This window comes from Aspergillus mulundensis (assembly GCF_003369625.1).
Source record: "Aspergillus mulundensis strain DSM 5745 chromosome Unknown scaffold_5, whole genome shotgun sequence".
Taxonomy (NCBI): domain Eukaryota; kingdom Fungi; phylum Ascomycota; class Eurotiomycetes; order Eurotiales; family Aspergillaceae; genus Aspergillus; species Aspergillus mulundensis.
Genome location: NW_020797893.1, coordinates 2,441,843 through 2,461,339, shown reverse-complemented (window position 1 = coordinate 2,461,339; position 19,497 = coordinate 2,441,843). Strand labels below are relative to the sequence as shown.

The following is a 19,497-nucleotide window of genomic DNA, read 5'->3' as shown; positions in this document are numbered from 1 at the left end:
CATGCCTAAAATGCCCCATTTTTCACTTCCAGCAGCGACATGGCTTGGAGATATCGATTGATTGGAATATGCCCGTTATCGTTCGCTAACTGCTCCTACGACCAGGGACATTATGAGCCTTCATACGTCGAATATATGCTATTGTAACAATGAAGGGACTCCCGTTCCAAGCTCCCAATATCACGCCCCATAAACCGACTCGGGTCGAGCGCCTTCTGCACCGTGGCATCGATTGGTTCGCCTTTGATCATTTGGCTTAAAAACTTCGCTGATCCAGCTGCATGCGTGACCCAAACTGCTGCTGCGATGTAAAGACCTTCCGTCCCTGGGATCTCTCCGACCAAAGGCATGTTGTCAGGCGTCATGGAAAAAATGCCGTTGAACTTCTCCTTAGGAACCAGGTTGGTCTTCCCCGGAATGAGCTTCAAAGCCCGATCAAGTGTCTTATCGAAATCCTTGACCCAGCTACCATGGGCGGACGTCTTCGGTGTCTCGGGCAGTGGTCTATGGTCGTAAGAGCCCAGGCCGAAGAATGACCCGTGGTCTCGAGCATAAACATGGTGCTCCGGGTATCTGACGAATGGTGACTTGTACGGCTTGGTTTCGTGGCGCTCTCCATACATATACGGATGTGCGACAGGGATAATCGGGAAAGGTATATCGAAGTTGCAAAGATTCCTGGCCCAGATGCCAGTAGCAAGGATAACTGTCTGGGCGTTGATGAATCCAGAGGAGGTCATCGCTCCATTGACGCGACCATCGCTTCTGGAGATCTCGGTGACCTCGGCCTGTATGATCTCTGCCCCTCTGGCGCGAGCTTCTGAACGAAAGAAGCTTGCGATTGTAGGGGGGTTTGCCGTTCCATCCGAAGGGAAATACAGCGCCGACACATTATCGTCCTTCACCAAGTCAGGCGCCATATCTGCGGCCTTCTCAGCTGAAATCAGCTCTGCTTCGAGGCCTCTGTCCTTCGCTGTCTCAAGCCTCCACTTCAAATTCTCGAGTCCAGCAGCACTCGTAGCGACCTCCAACCCTCCAACATGATCGAAACCTCCAGGCACCTTTAAGTACTCTCCCACGCTGTCAATGGCAAGGCGAGTGAGCACCTCGGACTCGTTGAATTGGCCGACAAACCCAGGAGGCGCGTAACCGGTGGAACCTTCGAAACCAGAAAGGTTACGTTCGACCACAGTCACTTTCTTTCTGTCATCAAAAGACAACAAGAAGTAGGCCAGGGCAGAGCCTACTATGCCACCACCAACGATGACAATATCAGATGACTGTTGCGCTGCCATATTTCTACGCTTGAACCCGAGATTGTGTGGGAATGCTTCCTGTCTTCAGCATTGTTGAGGGCAAAGCTCGCTCTTAAGCTGGTGCCAAGCTCCATCCACGTTGGCCAGAACCTGTATAGCACACGGTTATTCGCGGACACTCCGGCTGAATACGAGCGCGCCCTTCGTCTGACATCGCCAGCCACCTCGTCATCAGTCATTTAAATAATTTAGAAGGCCGTATTCTGAGGCAGTCTACGAAGATCCGCAAGGTTGAAAGTATGGATCAATTACCCACACCGTGTATAATTCATCGGTTTTGCGACTTTGCCGCGCCCAATTCTTGTCTGCGAACACCATCAGAAGCCGCTCGTCGCAGGCGTAATGCCCACTTGGCCTTCGCTTGGTAATCCTCGTTGTGAGTCCTGGCCGGTTGATAGGCCGCATGCTCATGGTATAGTGCGCGTTGATCAGAGACTTGGTGCATTAATAAATCTAGATACCGAAGGTTACAGACAAAGAAGAGTAAGCTTGCTTAAGTCTCAACACATATATCAAATCACATCAACTCAACAAGTTGTCTTTTCTAGTCGGAATTGCAGGTTCAGCTTCCAACAGAACAGTGGCTAAACCATCAGAGCAGCCACGAAAGATCCAACGAGCCCGCCCATGAACAACCCAGCCGGAGCGTTGGAGCTAGCGCCACCAGTGAACTCGGGGTTTGATGGGGTCGGTGTGCCTGAGGCCTGAGCAGAAGGCGATTAGCATGTTTTTTTCTTGAGGGAGACGAGTGAAGCTTACCGCGCCCTCCGAGGACGTAGGGGTCGTAGTGGTTGTCACCGTCGGTATAACAGGAGTGGAGCTCACAGTTGTCGAGTCGGTCGATGTCTCGGTCGATGAGATAGTCTCCGTCTCAGTGTCGGATTCCGTGACAGTACTGGTTGACTCGGCCTCGGTCTCGGTCTCCGTGGCAGTGGAAGTGCTCGTGGCGGTAGACGCGCTCGACGAGGATGGCTGTACTGGGGTCGCGTCAAGCCCGCAGTTCTCAGCCGCCGACGAGACTGAGTTGCCGTAGTACTTCCAGATGTCGTACTCGAGAGCGCAGTTCATACAGTCATTGAACATACTCTTAAAGTCGCTGGAGTCGCAGTAGCCGTCCGAGCGTGATGCGGTGATTATGCCGCCTATTCGAGAGTTCATCTGTCAGTACTCCGTCAATCACCAAGAGCCTTTGAGTACGGGTACTTACCGCAGTTCGCATGGCACTCATACTGAGGGGTGCCAGGTTCCTGACGCTTGTTCAGGGGGACAAAGTCAGGGTACTCGAATGCGGCAGCAGAAGCCACAAGGCAAGCAACGGAAGTGACAGTAATAAACCTCATTTCATCGAAAATGTCAGAGTTAGGAAGAACGGTGATTGCAGAGGAATGAGATGGTATGATAAACGGTGAGAGTGTACCCGGGCCATGGTGGCCTTTATACACGTCCGACCAGCAAAAGGAATGTTGGCATCACCCACTTCAGACCGAGCTTCCGAAGCTAATTGACATGCTAGACCAGGTTCAATGACTGCCAATATCGACTGTCTCACTTGAGCCCGGTTCTGGTACAACACCTCGTGGAAATTGGAGCCGACAAAAGAGCGGGCCAATGGCTCCCCGGGCTGCGATTGGCTGGACCTGCCAGGGTGTGATCCACACATCATCTTATCTGATTGATAACCGAACACCGGCCCTCCGCCTGGGCCCTGTGGTCCACTGGTTCTTGCTGTGGGATTCATCTATCCTTCTTGGCACAGCTCTAGCATCCATCCTCGCTTGCGTTCTCGCTCTGCAATTGGGCCGTATCCTCTGAATTCACGGTGGCATGAGCATGTTGCACCCTCGAGCCGAGAAAACTCTGCCTTGTCACACCTCTCATGACTCGTTCCGGTCGGTCCTTTTGCCGGTGGAAGGGTCAAGGTGTCTCCGTATCATGCGAACAATCTAACCGAGATGTTACACTGCGATGGTGTTTATCGGGGGTTCTATAGCGTTATAAAACCCGGCACCCGCCGGATGCCTGCCGCCGTATCACCATCCCTTTCAGTCTCAGCTCTCCCTCCCTTCAGACGGCCGAGATTATCGATTCACCAAAATGAAGGCTTATCTTACGTTGCTTCTTTCTCTATCTGGGGCTGCTATGGCGCAGACTCATGGCGAAGATGCCGCCAGAGAAATGGGCCCTGCGGCGTTCCTCTGGCCGCCAGACCGTACGTGGGGTGCTGCATATGATAACAACGCCCCATGTGGCTCAGTCTCCGGCGTCTCTAACAGAACACAATTCCCTCTTGGTTAGTCCAAAGGCCTTCCATGCGTTATACGTTTTTAACCCAGATTCCAGTGAACGGCCAACTTGCGCTTGTCGTCCAAGACGAGTCGTGGAACGTCCAGATCGCCATCTCTGACAAGAACAGTACGTCTCTTCCACTTCTACTCATAACCCTATGGTAACTGACCTTGAACAACTCTTCAGACCCAACGAGCAACGATGACTTCGAGACCATCGTGTCGTCAGCCCGTATCAGCGACATAGACCCGGGACACATGTGCTATCCCGTCCCCAACCCCGGCATCGACACAGAAGAGGGAATGAACGCTACATTCCAAATCAAATACACCTCTGACTTCGACACTGACAAGAATGAAACATACTACGCCTGCGCAGATGTTACGTACGTCCCTGCGAGCAAATTCACCTACCAGGTCCCCTGCTTCAATGTCACAATCGATGAGTTTACCCCGACAAATGGCACCGAGTCCAATTCTACATCGTCGGACAACGACACGAACAATTCCAGTGCTTCCTCAGACTCGAGCACTGAAGGGAACAGTAGCAGCAGCTCCTCTGGCGGTTCCTCCGGTTTGTCTGGAGGCGCTATTGCGGGTATTGTTGTTGGCTGCGTCGCTGCCGCTGTGATTGCCGCCGTTCTCCTGTTTGGATACAGGAGGTTGCTCCAGAAATATCGTGAGCTCCGTCAGAAGACATCTCCCAGGAATGTTCAGTGGGAAGGCGCGGAGGCTGGGAAACCTGTCGCCGATAACTCGTCGGGCTCTTCGTATGGTTTGAGAAAACTTAAGTGATGTCTTGTCGCTGTTCGTGGGGTTTCTTTCGTGCGATGCAGGGTGGATGGTGCCGATGAAGCTTGGTGGGGACGATTGACGACTAAGACATGTCTTGATGAATTTCTCTTCAGCTTGAGTGTATGAGATGGTAAATGAGTATCTAGAAGCATTTAAAATTTGCATACGGCTGGATCCTGTTAGCATATCCGCTAGATCATAAAGACCAACTGACTATAAAGCTTGTCCTTATAGGCACACCAACAGACTTTTCCGATCAGGATTTTTTGGAATACTGACCGTGGTCGACGATTATATATTTCGTAAACCATGTTGTACGCACGTGAGTTGGGGCGGGCGACAAAAGCGCCATAGCAAGTCTAATCTTACCTCGTGAGGACGCTGCCTGAGTAAGTAATGGCCTGATCAGATAATGAAGCATCTCTTTTGTTTCTTTGGATAACTGCTCCAGAGTGTGACGGCTGTTGGTGCCTGACATCTGAGGCGACAACGCTGCAGAAACTGAGTCACGGAAGCAGGACGTGGTCGGAAATGCAGGACGTGGCAAACCACCTCGTCTTCCCCAACCTTCACCCAGCCACGAGCCACGGACCACGGTCGATATTTGTAATTTGCACCAAATTAAGTCAATAGCGATTGTCTTCTATTTTTCTTTGTCTCTCTTGTTTCCATGGGAAATCGACACATTGTGCTCGTATTCGCTGCCTAGGTAGTGGACGCCCTGTGATCAGCAACACATAGAATCCGATCGAAAGGGCGGTAGTCACATTGTTGATTTTGAGAAGCATCGTGGCCTTTTCAGCATCCGCGTTTCCTACTATAAAGCTCACTTGTCGCTGCATTGTCAGAAGTCCCTTCCAGTTTGACCCTGGTCGGTTCTTGCGGCTCTTTGTGTTTGCACTAAACAACTACCTACCGGTACCTATTACCTAGATGGCTGGCCCGTTTCCGCGTTCAAGGGCATGATTTGGCCCCATTTGACTTGATTTCGTCTATTACCTTCATTATCGAACATGTCCATGTTTAGACCAGCCGCGGATATATCTTCCGACTCCGCATCAAGCTCTGATGAGAGCGATCATGAAGTGGCCACGGCCACAACTGGACCACGCCCGGACGAACCGTCAGAAGATACAATTGAGGGCAGTGACATGAAAGACCTGCTTGACGCAGATACTGAGAGTCACTCCAACCTTATGACTTCCGCCTTACTTGAATTCTACTGCTTTACTAAAGCCGCCGATCTCTTGAACCGACAGCATGGATCGCGCAACAGGTACACTCGGGAATCGCCCGAGGCGCAATACCTTGGAAAGAAGATGTTTCTTTACAAGTCTAAATTCCTTTCGAGCCACGGAGTTCTAGCCGAGGGAGTTGACACAGACCAGTTCGGGCCAACGCGGCAATACTATCGTGACAACCTTGACGCCCTAGCTCTATCTGCATTGGAAGGACTTGATTTACAGGAGAAAAAACAGGCCATAGTTGAAGGAGGTGGTGACCTCGTGCTAGCCTCGAAGACCAGAGGTGCGCATGTGCACGCGGCGGCCACCCTACGACTGGAGGGACCAATTAGCCCGTTGGATCTTCGACCACGGCCTGGAGCGGACAATATATCCCCGTTGGAGGAATTCCGACTTGACCTGCGACGAATACCGCGCCCTTTGCCACTTCTGGGAAGTTCTCCCACCAGCTTTCCGCTATTTGACCTCAACACCAGATATTCTCACAGTGCAAACTCTCGATACGAGGTAGAGTTCTCTGAAGTTCGTGTCGTTGGACGAGGATCATTCGGAGAGGTATATCATGTCCGGAATCACATTGACGGACAAGACTATGCAGTTAAGAAGATTCCTCTTAGCCAGAAGCGGCTCCAGCAGCTACAGTGTGGAAACGAGAATCAGCTCGAAAATATCATGAAGGAAATTCGCACGCTTGCTCGGTTGGAACACGCGAATGTCGTACGGTACTATTCAGCTTGGATTGAGCAAGCTCACCACCCTCACACTCAGATTCCCCCCAAGAACCCAGAAAAGCTGGCATATGAGGAGGAAACTCAGAATAGCGAATCCTACCAACCTTCGAGTGATGGAAGTTTCGGAATTGTTTTTGAAGACTCACGTGACGGACAGCAACCATCTACCGAGCAGGAGTCAGTTGATTCTCGCGCCAGCACCACTGCATCTCATACATCTCAAAAGCCGCTGTCATGCAGTCTGGAAGACGACGTTGAATCGATCCCCCGTAAATTCAGCGAGCCTACATATAGCCAACTATCGACATTTGGCGCGTCGGACGGAGATATTTTCACTGATGGCTTCAGCCATGACCAATACAAATTACAAATCCAGCGAAGAAATCAAACCAGAGACGCACTTCCTGCTGTCGTTCTACATATCCAAATGTCACTCCATCCAATCCCGCTCAGTTCGTATCTGAGCCAACGCCATGTCGACGACTCCAACACACCACTGCGCATACACTGTTACCACCTGGTCCCGTCACTAAATCTATTTCTTCGAATAATCGCCGGAGTTGAATACCTTCATTCTAAAGGAATCATACACCGTGATCTCAAACCGGCCAACATATTCCTCTCATGCGCCGAAGAAAGAGACTTCAAGGGTTGCTTACCTTGTATATCGAAAATGGGCGTTTGCTCAAGCTTCTCTCACCCGCGCATCGGCGATTTTGGACTCGTTGCTGACATATCCCATTTGAATGACCGCTCGCCGGAAACTGAAGGTCCTGGGAATAGCAATCCGAAACTTAACCGTGTCGTCGGAACGGAATTCTACTGCCCGCCTTTCTTCCAACCCGGTTCTACCCTGCTAAACGAGGATTATTTTGACTATGTTGTTGATGAATCACTTGATGTATACGCCCTCGGCGTTATCCTATTCGAACTTGTGTACGGCATTACCACTAAGATGGAGCGACAAATGGTTCTAACGGGATTGACGAAGGGGGTACAAAGGCCGACGCCTAGCGGAACAATTCGCGAACGGCCAGTTTTCCCTTCGGACTTCGATAAGAAGGTTGACCAGGGCGAGATGGTTCTACTAAACAGGGACGGGGAGACTGTTGCGGGATCACTCAGGATGTGTATCACGGGGATGTTGGAGCTGCAGCCTACGAGGCGATGGAGGCTCTCGGACGTACATCGACACGTGCATGAGCTGCTGACTGCGCTCACAGCTACTGCCATTGCCTGAGTCTTTCGTGCAGAGCAGTCGATTCAGACATGTATTCTTCCCGACTATTATTTCTTTTTGCATGCAGTGCTTATGAAGCATTGCTTATGAATCATTTTTGTTACTAAGGGCCGAGTAGGTTGGCTCAAGCGGATGGCTTGTCCGGTATATAGACAGCATAAGCTAAACAAACTTATAAATCATATGCACTCCGGAAATTCGTGGCAAACTGACCAGTCCAAGATCTTGAAGTAGCCGTGACGGCCCTACAGAAGGAACGAGCCGCAGAGTGCCTGCACTCCACGGTTAGTACTCAGGATTCATCTTCTGCTGTGAGCTCGAATCGTTTGCCAATCCCCAGATGCCTCATTATGACATATTGTGGGCTTTCATGGCCGCGTACAGTGAAAAGGTAATGTTCCAGCCCCCATACGGAGTATACCACTCACGAATGCTGATCGCCAGCCATTTGGCCTTCTGCTATCGAATGATGACGTACTTAGGAATAGTCAAACCCATATCCCGATGCTACTCCAGAATGGATCTGCCGCTAGGATTGAATTTGGGAGCTTGAACCTGCGATCGATTTCCTTCGCGCCCTTCAGTTGCTCCACTGTGGATTCTCGAGGCATCGTTACCTTCATCGGATCTGCGAACATGACAATGCCATACATCATGATTTACAAAGGGATTTAATGGGCAGTTGGTGGCCCTGTCGCGTGATGACCTACCGGTACACCCGCCTCTCATAAATGCTCGGTCACGCAAGCCTTCTCCCACCCGATTACCACCACAGGCACCCTGATTCCCATCCTTCTTTTGAACAGGTGATATACAGAACTAGCTCACCAGCAGCGTTGCAAAAATGACAGAGACTGCGACTAGAAACCACTCCGTCCTCCACTCTACCCGAAACACTCCATTCCCTTGTTCATCTGTCAACGAAGTGAGCGGAGGTATCGCGAACGCAACATTCCGTGGGAAACTTGACTGCGCCCTTGAAGACGGAACCGATAGTGTCATAATCAAGCATGCCGAAAAGGCGCTTGACAAGATGCCTGATCGAACGATGTCCACTGCGCGGTGTGTATGTCAAGCTGCTTGACCCCTTAGTAGCCGAGGCGCGCGTCAACTAACAAATGAGCGTGAAGAATACAGAACAATCCCTTCTGAGAGCCCTCCCTACCACACCAGTCCGCCTGATCCAACACGGGCCGGTCACGATCCAGAGTCCGGAGGTCTACCACCATCTCTCTCAGGAAAACACGCAGATCATCCAGGACTTTCCCCACGACTGTACGCTACACGCTTGGCTGGCGGACTCAACGATATCCCACAATGAGGAGACAATTGCAGCGCTAGGAGAAGCATTAGGGATCTGGCTTGCTCGGTTTCACGCGCTCTCAGAGGGCGGGATTGAAGCGGGCCTAGCGGATGTGGTGAAGATGAACAGCGACTCATCTAACCGTGATATTGCCTCCGTGAAGCTGCAGTCGATTGAGCGACAATGTGACGACGAAAAAGTACGGCGATACGTCCAGGACATCTTGTTCCGGAGACCGCAAAACAGCAATACGATAGTTCATGGGGACTTTTCCACAAGAAAGTATGCCTAGCCTTCTATAACTGCTTACTGTGTTTCCGCTTGTTCACTGGATACTGACCGAGCTGTAGTATGTTATTCCAAGGTCCATCGTCCAAGTCCACGTCAACCACCGAGCAAGCTGGCTCCTGCTCGTTAGCAATAATTGACTGGGAGCTGTGCTGCTACGACGACTTTGCGCGCGATGTGGGAAACATAATTGCCGACTTGTACATGCAGCACCGCTTCACCGGCCGAGATGCGCCTCTTACGCTCCTCAAAGCCTTTGTTGCCCGCTACCCATCGTTGAGCGAAGATGAGGTCTATCGAACCGTGGTCCATGTCGGCGAGAACTTCTTCCACTGGATTGCTTATGCCCCGAAAGATCCTCCCAAGGAGCAGACCGATGAGATAGTGCAGTTTGGGAAGGAGCTGATTATCATGGGTACTGAAAGGGATCGCAAACGGATTGAGGGGACCTTTTTTGGGCGCCTATTTCAATAGGATTTTGACGAAGCCCTTTTGACAGGCTTCACTTCATGTTATTGGACTATACAGCGAGTGTATAGCGGTATTCCAATGAACCATTCTCCCAAGTTACGACTCTGTTGTGCAGCACTGACTTGTATTGTGGTTTGATTGGAGACGGTGATAATGTAGCCACGTCGGGTGACAAGCGAGAACAGGAAAGTCCATAAAGTAGGTGACAAACATGCTAAGTGTTGTTCTTCTCCAGCTGGGCTAGCATTCGATCGTTCAGAGCCTGTAGCCCTGGTAAAGGCTGGTATAGATCGCATGCGGGCTAAGAAACCGCGGGCCTCGGCTCGTTCCCCGCATGATCGACACTGCACCCCTAGGTACGGTGGGTAAAACAATCTCAACTTCAACTCTTCAACCACACAGTTCTCGCGAAACCCAACATCCACACTCAAACCTCACACGAAACCATGGGAGACAAAAAGATATCACCGCTAACCCACTTCCCAACAACCCCCTACTCCGAGCCCCTCCTGCCCCAACTCGCCATCTCCAACCCCTACTACACCGAAACACACTACGCCCTCCGCGCCTGGGTCCGAGATTACATAGACACGCACATCGCACCATATGCGCAGGAATGGGAAGAAGCGGGCGAGGTTCCGGCAGAAGTATACAGGACTCATGCGCGCCATGGCTTCGCAATCGTGCATCCCCTGACGACGCCTGAAGATGCGGCGAACCTATCATTACCCGGGAATGTCCCACGGGACAAATGGGATACGTGGTGCGGGCTTATTGTCGCGGATGAGTTGAACCGCGTTGGCTTTGTAGGTGTGGTTTGGGGTCTTGGGGGTGGGAATGCGATTGGGTGTCCGCCTATTGCGCGGTTTGGGACGCCTGGGCAGAGGCGGCGGTGGTTGCCGGGTGTTGCGAGGGGGGAGGTCAGGTTTTGTCTGGGGATTACGGAGCCGGATGGTGTGAACCCCATCTTTTCAAATTATTCATTTTCTGGTGGTGTTGCAGGGACGAGATACTGACGAAGGCCAGCCGGTTCCGACGTTGCGAATGTTCGTACGACAGCAGTACGCCAAGGTGACCACTACATCGTAAACGGGTCGAAAAAGTGGATTACGAATGGGATTTGGGCGGACTATTGTAGTGCGGCTGTGAGGACTGGTGGCGCTGGGAGAGGTGGGATTAGTTTGCTGGTGATTCCGCTGAAAGCGAAGGGTGTGACTAGGAGGAGAATGCATAACTCGGGAGTCAATGCGAGCGGTATGTCAGAAGAAGTTGTCAACCTAAGCTTCGGAGTGGGAGAGATGACTTAACGTGTAACTTGCAGGATCGACATTCATCGAATTCGACGACGTGCGAGTTCCCGTTGACCATTTGATAGGAGCGGAGAACAAGGGATTTCCGCTTATCATGTCTAGTATGCACACTCAGGCCTCATCCCTGAGTAACATAGCGGAGAACTGACACTTCCAGACTTCAACCCCGAGCGACTCTCTCTAGCCTGCGCCTCGCTCCGTCTTGCCCGTGTCTGCGCAGAAGACGCCTTCACTTATGCCAGCCAACGGCAAACGTTCGGAGCGCCCCTGATAAGCCGACAAGCAATCCAAGCCAAGATCTTCAAATTCGGGCTGATGATCGAACCTGCCTATTCATTCATGGAACAGCTGGTGAACATCCTTGAAAAGACGAAGAACGAGAAGGTGGATGACGTGCGGATCGGTGGGATGACTGCGCTCCTGAAGGTCATGTCGACGAGGGCCCTGGAGAAAAGTGTCCGGGAAGCGCAGCAGATTCTCGGTGGCGCTGGGTATAATCGTGCTGGGAAGGGGGCGCGTATCGAGCAGATTAGTCGTGATGCAAGGGTTCATGTTGTTGGTGGTGGGAGTGAGGAGATCATGATGGGGTTGGCGTTGCAGGAGGAGATGAAGGCTCTGGGGACGAGGAAAGCTGCCCTTGAGAGGAAGGAGACGGAAAAAGCGAATCTGTAATGCCATAGCGCAGTGGAGTAGTGCCATTGGCTTGACGGTCTTTCTTGCTGAGATCAAAATCTGACGTTTGTGAGATGGTAGTGCCAGTCACTCTACCTAGGTAGGCTGAAAGATGGGAAAGAGCCAGCACAAGAGGCCACGTTCGTACTGCTCTTGTCCTCTCCCTTCAAAGGCTTTCGGCCTTCTCCCCTAGACATAGGAGGCTTTGTAGTCCGGTCTTTGAGACCATGACTTCCCTTTCCAGCTCGTTTTCCTTTCAGATCATGGGCTCATCTGACCGTATATCTATCGTCATCTGCCAATTTCTCTCCTTCTCCTTGCTACACATCTCTTGCCACTCGTCAACGAAGAATTCAAATCGCCGCCGCACTACTCTTACTGTCCGCAGAGAGCCCACCGACAGCCGTTCCTCCGAAAGTTACGAGACCGGACGTGAAGCCAGAGAACGAAGCGATCCCTTCCCTTCAGCTCATACACAGCCATTTTGTATCAACTCGCGCCAAGAACGAAGGTCGAATCCAACGGAATAATGTCCTCCAACTCAAGTTCGAGCTCTTCCAGCCGTTCCGATCCTGATCAGAATCGCTGGTTCTACACTGAGGGTAAGCTGAACCAACGTATTCACTCATTCGGACAGTGTGCTAATACGATCATTCGCAGACCTAGAAAACCTCACCCATGGTGATCTGCCACTGGCATCTGGCGATACGGAAGACCCGGTCGTCAACCACTACAGATCTTTAAAGATCCGCAGAAATCTCGACTGGCGGAACGAGAAGCGGCAAGCGCTTCCCGACGGTTGCAAGCTTCAAGCTGCCTTTGCACACACACGCGGAGATGAGGCCCCGGCCCCTTGCCTTCCATGCAAGGATGGCAAGGGGCCTTGGAACACCTGCATAGCGAGAGAGCATTTGGGCTTTGCAAAATGGGTGCCCACGGATGAGGCTTGTGCAAATTGCTTTTTCGATGAGAGGGAGACGGAATGTAGTCATGCTTGTGGTAAGTGTACATCCCGCGTTGTGCTTACACCATTTCGCTGGGTTGACCATGTCCATTAGCCCCAGGGCCGGCTAGAGATTCAAGTACACCTTCCAAACGCCGCACGCGCAGTGGCGCCAATCCCGAAAGGCAGCCCCGTCCTCCTCGTCGAACCAGGAAGCCCCAGAAGACTCAAACGGCGACTGGAGTGGATGGAGATGCTGAAAACAAAGGCGACGGCGAACGACATACACCCACAGCAGGTACCTCGCGGCCAACTGCCATTCGCGACGAGGAGATCAGTGATTTGGAGTCTCTTCTTCCAGCGAGTGCGTACGATGACCTTCCTCGCTTGAAACGCAAAAGGTCCGACTTGATGAAAATGACCTTCGCAGTCCACGGGCGGATCACGGAGCTCGAGATTGAGAGAGGGAAGAAAGTCGGGCGGAGGAATGGAGAGGGCCCGTGGAAACGATGGTTAGAGTGAACGAAGTATGAGGAAAGGGACTGATTTTTGTTGAATTGATTGGGGAAATTCCTGTGGAGGTGGAGGGCAGTTTTGATTACGATCTCTGTTGTATGTATCGATGATGTGCTGAAATGTGAGAACAGTCAGAGCCCCCTTTTGGGTAACATCAATGGATGGAGTAAATTGATAATGCGTCTCCTTACCTGGTAATTTGTAGGAGCAGTTGAGAGAACTTAGGGAGGTGCGTGATTCTCCAGGGTGAGGCAGCTCGCGTCTTCAAAATTTGAACATGTCCATTACCTAGGAGAATCTAGGATTCGCAGTTTCCTAGCCAGAAATAGGGGGCACGCCTCAGAAACGATAAGCTGTCATTGCGGAGAAGTACACCCAAGAGCTGCTTTGCAAGATCATCTCAATATTTCCTCAATGAAAATGTGATTCCAGTCGGGCAAAGTGAAAAGTAAATCCCTGCCACATTTTCCAATCAATCCAGCAGTGGCCAAGCGCTATAAGGGACGAATTAGGTTCTGGGAAAGAGATAATGAAGACATGAAGCACGACGTGCGGCCTATAGGAGATCCCAAGGGTTTACTATGTCTTTCTTCTTCAGCTCCTCCTCTTCAAGCTGGTTGACCCTTCTCTCCACCAACGAAAAATGTGCCGCCAAGTCCGCCGAGGCGACTTTCAACAGAGATAGGTCGTTGAACATAGAAGGATCAAGCGGGAATGGAATGAGTTTGCCGTCATGACGGGAGGGAACCCTGCGCGGAGCAACTGGGGGGTTCTCAGCCTCGATTTTGATAACGGTAGAGTCGGTGTTGTCAGTGGAACTTCCACTTTCTATCTCTGAGGCCCGGGGGAACAGCAGTGGCGACGCGGAAGTATCCAGTCGGATACTTGCCGCCTGGGGAGTAAGGGAGGGTGACTGGGGCTCGTAGCCCTGGGTATCGCGGGGAGGAGTGCTTGGAAGCTCCGAAACTTCAACTGAAGCATTGTCCTCGCTTTCTTCTGGTTTCTGTCAGACCGCGGCACCGACGGGGCCACATGTGCTAGGTATACCTACTTAGAGTGCAACCAGGGCGCCCACTGAACCGGCAGTTTGCGCAGGTCTTGATAAGATCCCCATCACGCATATCCGATCCGGCAACGCACGTTTTCCAGGGACCTTTTCCTTCCTCGCAAGCAGTGCAGGGAACCTTCGCTAAATCCCCACGGGTCTGCGCAAAAGCTGCAACCAGCGACTTGATGCAAAAAAGGTCTCTGCGCTTCGGCTTGCCGTAGTCGTCGAGACGCCACTCCAGTTTTCTGTGGACAGGGAGCTCCACGTAGTGGAGCAAAGCAGAGTTCGTGGTCTCATCAGGGGCGTAAGGAAGATCGTCGGAGCCAATACCGGCAACTGTTCGATATCGGGATTGTCAGCGCTGGGAAGCTCTGAGAAAAACGCCACTCACATTGAGCTACTGGACTGGACAACCACTCCTTTGGCTCTGTGTTTGCCCGTTTGCGAGAGGCCGAGTAGATTGGCTGTAGGACGAAGTCATCATCTAGAGGACGCTTTGAGTTCTTCGAGTTGTTCGGGAGGATTGACCGATAGACAAAGAAGCCGGGTGCATTCTCGCCCCTACGTGGTGCGTAAGCCATCGTGGGTAGTGGTCGAGATTTTGAGGATAGGGAGGGTAGGATGGTTTCGGAAGAATGAAGGATGAGAGCGAACGATCGCTGTATTATAGATTGGTAGAGTGTTCATCTTGAGTGTTGAGAGGAGGAAACAATATCGCCATTCCACTTCGTGTGTTAGCAGATGCGGTAGGTAACACTTCCCATTGACCGAGATAGCCATCACATCCACATGCCCCTAACTGTCTGATTGCAACAGCAATAGATACGTTCTAGGTGGAGTGGCGATTCCAATACCTGAGAATCCTTCTCACCTTAGGAGCACTCCAAGTTCTTTTGTTCAAAAATTATGCTGTGTTGTCCTGCAGCATAGCACCCTTCCCCACACACTCTCGCATGGACCGTCCATCGCAGCAGGCACGGAGACAGAAGAACCCTTTGCTGCTCTCGCCGTTCCTCAATACCCGCGTGCTTTATATCTTTTTGTTGCCGCCGCTTTCGGAATACTTGGTTACATCGATACCTCGATTGTTGCGTGCTATGTGTTCAGTGAGCTCAGTCCACCACCATCAATCTTCTACAGCTGGCTTTTGATCCATGTTAGTTGGCTTGTCCCTGGAGCCTGCTGCATTTGCTGAATATTCATAGCACCACGTACGGTATCATGTCGGTCTCTCTATCTCCTGATCACCTGGAGCGTTCAGAACATACCGTCATGGACGGCGAAGTTCCACAGGAAATCAACCACCCTAACATCAGCTCCGCGCTCGCATCCAGTACTTCGCCGATCAACAACCCGGGTGCCGAATTCGAGACCGAAAGACCTGGACGCGGTGACCGACCCACCACCTCGAGTGCCTCAGCTTCTAGCACCAGTTCCAAAGCTGGGGTCGACTTGATTACCACGAGGAAGAAACGCCGTAATAATCATGACCACTACTATTCCGATGATGAGCTGCCTGCCGTGAGTCGACTTCATAATTCCGAGCCTAGAGTTCAGGTCCTCGTTGCCGAGCCGAGAGGTGATCATAAAAAGAAGGATAGTGATGGCCAGAAACGATCTGATAGAAATGGCCGCAAAAGAAGGCACAGAGGGGGCCGAAGCCGCAGAAATCGGAAGAGATCTCCCCCGGTCGACCGATATAATAGACCCATTGACCGATATACGCCGGGCGATAGGGACACGGAAGAATGCAGCAATGGAGTCAGCTTATCAGTCCACCGTAAGCGTTAACCTTTCCACATCACCTTCTGAACTTGACTAAAGTGCCATGCTATTGATCTTAGAGCAAGAACCAGGCCGGGAGCCAGGAGTCACAGCAGATAACCTTCCCATTCAGCCCCTGCGATACCAGACCAGGGTAATTGGGTACTACTCAAGGCGTCCAGTACTTCGAAAACTGGACTGGCGGAATGCAATGATTACAAATTCTATGCCTAACGGCAAGGTGGGCGTCGACCACAATTGCAGCACCGTTAACGAGCACAAAGACTGGCGCCCCCGGCCCTGGCTCGGAACGGTCCTGGACATCGAGGCCGCCTTTATTCAGACAAGAGGGATGATAGCTAAGAAGGCATGCGTACCATGTTCACTGGGACGGGGCCTTTGGCAGTCATGCGTTGAGGAAGTCGAACTGGACCATAGGGGAGTTTGCGCTAATTGCCAACAATCTGGTGAGCTCTGTACGAACTGTAAGTCATCCTCGTTTCCCATTTCCCCGAGCTTTTGGTTGAGTTGAAATTGGACATATTTGGTTGATTACATTCAACTAGCGATTTTATACCAAAGGACCGGGGCGCAGGTCAGTCCCAAGCCTAGCCTAAGCAACGAGCCCGCTACTACTATAAGAGAGGTAATTGGAGCGAACATGACCCCAATCACGACTCTGAGCGCCATAACAACAACTCCGCAACCGTTCTCCGAAGCCAGCAGTCATGGTCGTCACAAAGTCCTTCCGTTCCCCTTGGGTCGAGAGGCCATCCACAACCTTCCATTACTAAGGGACGTCGCCGATGACTTGAGAGGTCATTTGGCGACAATAATGAAGCAGATAAGGAAGCTCGAGGAAGTGGAGCAAGAAGAGGACCCCTGGAATAACGTTTAATCTGGCGTTAGTTGCAAATGCGGACTGGTCCTCTATCGCATTTCTTGTGGTGGCGCCTCCTCTATCATATCTTAACCCGCGAGAAGGGCATTTCGGATTGCTCAACGGATGAAAGTCGCATACCACTAGGCAGAGAAAAAGAGGTGCCAGGATTACCCGTTCTTATTGTGCTATGGCTACGTGCCCGGAGTTCAGGTAGTTGTAATAGGGACATTATCATTTGGACAAGATGCGAGAGAGCTTGACTGAGAGAACTACCATGCTGGAAGTATTACAGTGGCCCAGGCTACCAAAGAGTTTGTTTCTCATCAGCGTCTCTTTGAGAAGAGAAGGTGGAAAGGGGCCATGCCCTGATGGGTTTCATCTTGTTGCTAAGCTCTTATTCTTTTGTTTTCCATTTACATTCTCTTGATCAGAGGATGCCTGTATTTACTTCAAAATTTCCATCCTTGCTTCTATATGCAATCAATGTAAGATCAAACACTGCGAAGGTCTACGCATTCGTGAATAGTAACCAAGGGGACGAAACTAAATTAATAGACTGCGAATAGGATCCATGACTTATGGTAGTGTCGGTAGTGTAGGTAGGGTACTAGCCCCGGGGATACCTTTGTAGACCGGAGAAGGTTGCCAAATAGCTGCTTGTATCGTCATATGCTGCTTCAAAGCCTGCCCCCGGTTCCTAAAGCACAAGAGACCTTCCCTCCACTCTCAACCAGCGTGCACCTCATCTCTCTGCTCCCATCTCCTAGTAGATCCAGTGGCCCAGCCTATACATTCCCCCATGGGTCATCTTCCTGCCCTTGCAACCGACGAATCTGGCGCCCTATCACCTCCAAATGTGCTCTGAGGTCGTCGGCTGCGTCCTGGAGGAGAACAACGTCGTTGATGGACTCAGCCGTCAATGGGAACGGGATGGCTTCCGCGCCTTGATTGGGTGATTGGTCGGCGGGTGGTTGTCGAGGTGAGATGTCGGGGCTTCCAGGTACCGCCGATGCTCTGCAGCTTGTATCTGCCCTAAACTCAAGGCCCTGCCTAGGTCTGGGCGAGTTGCCGTACTTCGGCTTTACCCACTTAACTAGCTGGCTGTGAGCCAAGGTTATATCTATTGAAAGGGGATAGAGTCTTACAGTTCGTGCATAACTTACCCGCCTGATAGCAGTTCTGGCACGTCCCGTTACTCGTCCAATGGTTCCCTCCTACCCGCTCGATGCACTCTTTCCAGAGGCCGCGCCCTTGCGAACACCTCTTGCACGGATTCCTGGCGATAACGCCTCTAGTTTGAACGAAGGCGGCTTCCATCTCTGGTGTCTCCTCGCCAGCCGTGGTTGCTGCCACGCCAATTAAGGCTTCGTTGAACTTGGCGCTTTGAGTAGAATGCTATCGTCTTGGTTTGCCTCCCTGGGGGCGGGATGGGTAAGTTATCGGCTGTGAGACCACGAAGGCTGACACTGCATGTCTCTATTACTGGACGGCTAGATGGTAACGGATCTTGGATTGTCAGGTTCCAGTTCGACTGAGTTGATTCTGCATTTGTAGAGGTTGGCTCTGCGCGTGAAGCTTACCGTGAACTCCTCTCGCATCAGCTCCTTTCTCCCATTGGTCTCCCCGGTTATCTTTATTTGCGTCAAGGCTCTCGTCTTCGTGGTGTCTTCCGTGGCGGTAGCGCCCCCTTTCTTGAGGTTCAACTGGCTTGTGAGCTTCCAGCACTCCTCTGGCCATTGTCTCCTCATTTCTATCTCCAGCCCCCGCTGTCAAAGCCGGCATATCCCAGTATAGATCCCCAGATCGGGGTGTCTGTGTGGGTGGATAGGAGCGACTATGACAAGGTATTACAGCCTCCGTGCGTCTAACCGCCTGCATGTCCGTATAGCCCGTGGTATCACGATGATTCTCGGCTCGGACACAGGGACGCTTGCGTTCGTTCTTGTTGATGTCCGTTTTGAAGGCAGGAGCTTGATGGGTACAGTTGGCTCGTTGCATCCTGAGCCTGCCGTGGGTGGGTGGACGTATCAGATGGTATGTTATGTAGTCCAGCAACTTGATGTGTACTGGGGAGGAGAAAAGGAAGAGTAGATATTCGAGATGCGACAGGGAGATGAGGAGACTGCGGTGTTCGAAAAACCAGGATTAGCCATTGACGAAGCACAGTGAACGCTTGGGATGGACTAGGATATTCACCGTCATCTTCACTCTGAATGTTTCAACTTTCGAGGAACGGAAACTGCATCGTCAAGGAGAGTGACTGATGGATTTACTTCACACATCTGGAGTGGATCTGAAAGTAGGAATATTGCAGCAGAACCCCTAAATGAAGAATACAAATGGGGAAGGTATATTGGTTGGCCGGGGACGTGATGCGCCTGTGCGCTGTAGAGTCAGAAGTAGCTTGATGGTGGTTGAGAGTCAGCTTACCCAGATACCTCAAAGCTTTGCGTACGTATGCTGCTACCAAGGAGAGCATGCACACCAAGGCTAACCTCTCGCCACGAGGGAGAATGTGAAGAGAGCCTCCAATTAGACCGAACGCAGGCGTGCCGAGGCCATCTAGCTGCCTCCTGAAACAGGCAGTCACTGTGGTTGTCGGGGTGAATGGCCTAAGCACAGTGCAGCAGTCACCACTACATCGACGCAGAGACGACCTAATCGATATTCCAATCCAAGTATCTTCCC

At 51.6% G+C, this 19,497-nt stretch overlaps 10 protein-coding genes across 10 annotated transcripts; 6 read left to right on the top strand and 4 right to left on the bottom strand.

Annotated features, from left to right (window-relative positions):
- Window positions 1-110: 110 nt before the first annotated feature.
- On the bottom strand, window positions 111-1,295 carry DSM5745_06082 (NAD(P)/FAD-dependent oxidoreductase; the record flags this gene model as incomplete). Its single annotated transcript, XM_026748098.1, has 1 exon — window positions 111-1,295. The coding sequence occupies one exon, from the start codon at window positions 1,293-1,295 to the stop codon at window positions 111-113; it is 1,185 nt and encodes a 394-aa protein (XP_026603930.1).
- A 605-nt stretch (window positions 1,296-1,900) lies between these two features.
- On the bottom strand, window positions 1,901-2,656 carry DSM5745_06081 (uncharacterized protein; the record flags this gene model as incomplete). The annotated part of the gene is made up of 3 exons (XM_026748097.1): window positions 1,901-2,020; window positions 2,076-2,458; window positions 2,524-2,656. 3 exons carry the CDS (start codon window positions 2,654-2,656, stop codon window positions 1,901-1,903), a joined length of 636 nt encoding a protein of 211 aa, XP_026603929.1.
- A 754-nt stretch (window positions 2,657-3,410) lies between these two features.
- Window positions 3,411-4,396, top strand: DSM5745_06080 (copper acquisition factor BIM1-like domain-containing protein; the record flags this gene model as incomplete). Its single annotated transcript, XM_026748096.1, has 3 exons — window positions 3,411-3,606; window positions 3,657-3,728; window positions 3,789-4,396. 3 exons carry the CDS (start codon window positions 3,411-3,413, stop codon window positions 4,394-4,396), a joined length of 876 nt encoding a protein of 291 aa, XP_026603928.1.
- Window positions 4,397-5,409: 1,013 nt separating this feature from the next.
- On the top strand, window positions 5,410-7,611 carry DSM5745_06079 (putative protein kinase; the record flags this gene model as incomplete). The annotated part of the gene is made up of 1 exon (XM_026748095.1): window positions 5,410-7,611. One exon carries the CDS (start codon window positions 5,410-5,412, stop codon window positions 7,609-7,611), a length of 2,202 nt encoding a protein of 733 aa, XP_026603927.1.
- An 844-nt stretch (window positions 7,612-8,455) lies between these two features.
- DSM5745_06078 (phosphotransferase family protein) lies at window positions 8,456-9,676 on the top strand (the record flags this gene model as incomplete). The annotated part of the gene is made up of 3 exons (XM_026748094.1): window positions 8,456-8,677; window positions 8,742-9,196; window positions 9,265-9,676. The coding sequence occupies 3 exons, from the start codon at window positions 8,456-8,458 to the stop codon at window positions 9,674-9,676; spliced, it is 1,089 nt and encodes a 362-aa protein (XP_026603926.1).
- A 443-nt stretch (window positions 9,677-10,119) lies between these two features.
- Window positions 10,120-11,655, top strand: DSM5745_06077 (acyl-CoA dehydrogenase family protein; the record flags this gene model as incomplete). Its single annotated transcript, XM_026748093.1, has 4 exons — window positions 10,120-10,627; window positions 10,700-10,927; window positions 10,995-11,084; window positions 11,141-11,655. The coding sequence occupies 4 exons, from the start codon at window positions 10,120-10,122 to the stop codon at window positions 11,653-11,655; spliced, it is 1,341 nt and encodes a 446-aa protein (XP_026603925.1).
- A 529-nt stretch (window positions 11,656-12,184) lies between these two features.
- Window positions 12,185-13,120, top strand: DSM5745_06076 (DUF3716 domain-containing protein; the record flags this gene model as incomplete). The annotated part of the gene is made up of 3 exons (XM_026748092.1): window positions 12,185-12,257; window positions 12,316-12,654; window positions 12,714-13,120. 3 exons carry the CDS (start codon window positions 12,185-12,187, stop codon window positions 13,118-13,120), a joined length of 819 nt encoding a protein of 272 aa, XP_026603924.1.
- A 550-nt stretch (window positions 13,121-13,670) lies between these two features.
- Window positions 13,671-14,743, bottom strand: DSM5745_06075 (DUF3716 domain-containing protein; the record flags this gene model as incomplete). Its single annotated transcript, XM_026748091.1, has 3 exons — window positions 13,671-14,110; window positions 14,166-14,498; window positions 14,554-14,743. 3 exons carry the CDS (start codon window positions 14,741-14,743, stop codon window positions 13,671-13,673), a joined length of 963 nt encoding a protein of 320 aa, XP_026603923.1.
- Window positions 14,744-15,383: 640 nt separating this feature from the next.
- Window positions 15,384-16,824, top strand: DSM5745_06074 (DUF3716 domain-containing protein; the record flags this gene model as incomplete). Its single annotated transcript, XM_026748090.1, has 3 exons — window positions 15,384-15,942; window positions 16,007-16,411; window positions 16,493-16,824. 3 exons carry the CDS (start codon window positions 15,384-15,386, stop codon window positions 16,822-16,824), a joined length of 1,296 nt encoding a protein of 431 aa, XP_026603922.1.
- Window positions 16,825-17,594: 770 nt separating this feature from the next.
- On the bottom strand, window positions 17,595-18,807 carry DSM5745_06073 (DUF3716 domain-containing protein; the record flags this gene model as incomplete). The annotated part of the gene is made up of 4 exons (XM_026748089.1): window positions 17,595-17,902; window positions 17,973-18,204; window positions 18,293-18,351; window positions 18,390-18,807. The coding sequence occupies 4 exons, from the start codon at window positions 18,805-18,807 to the stop codon at window positions 17,595-17,597; spliced, it is 1,017 nt and encodes a 338-aa protein (XP_026603921.1).
- Window positions 18,808-19,497: the final 690 nt, after the last annotated feature.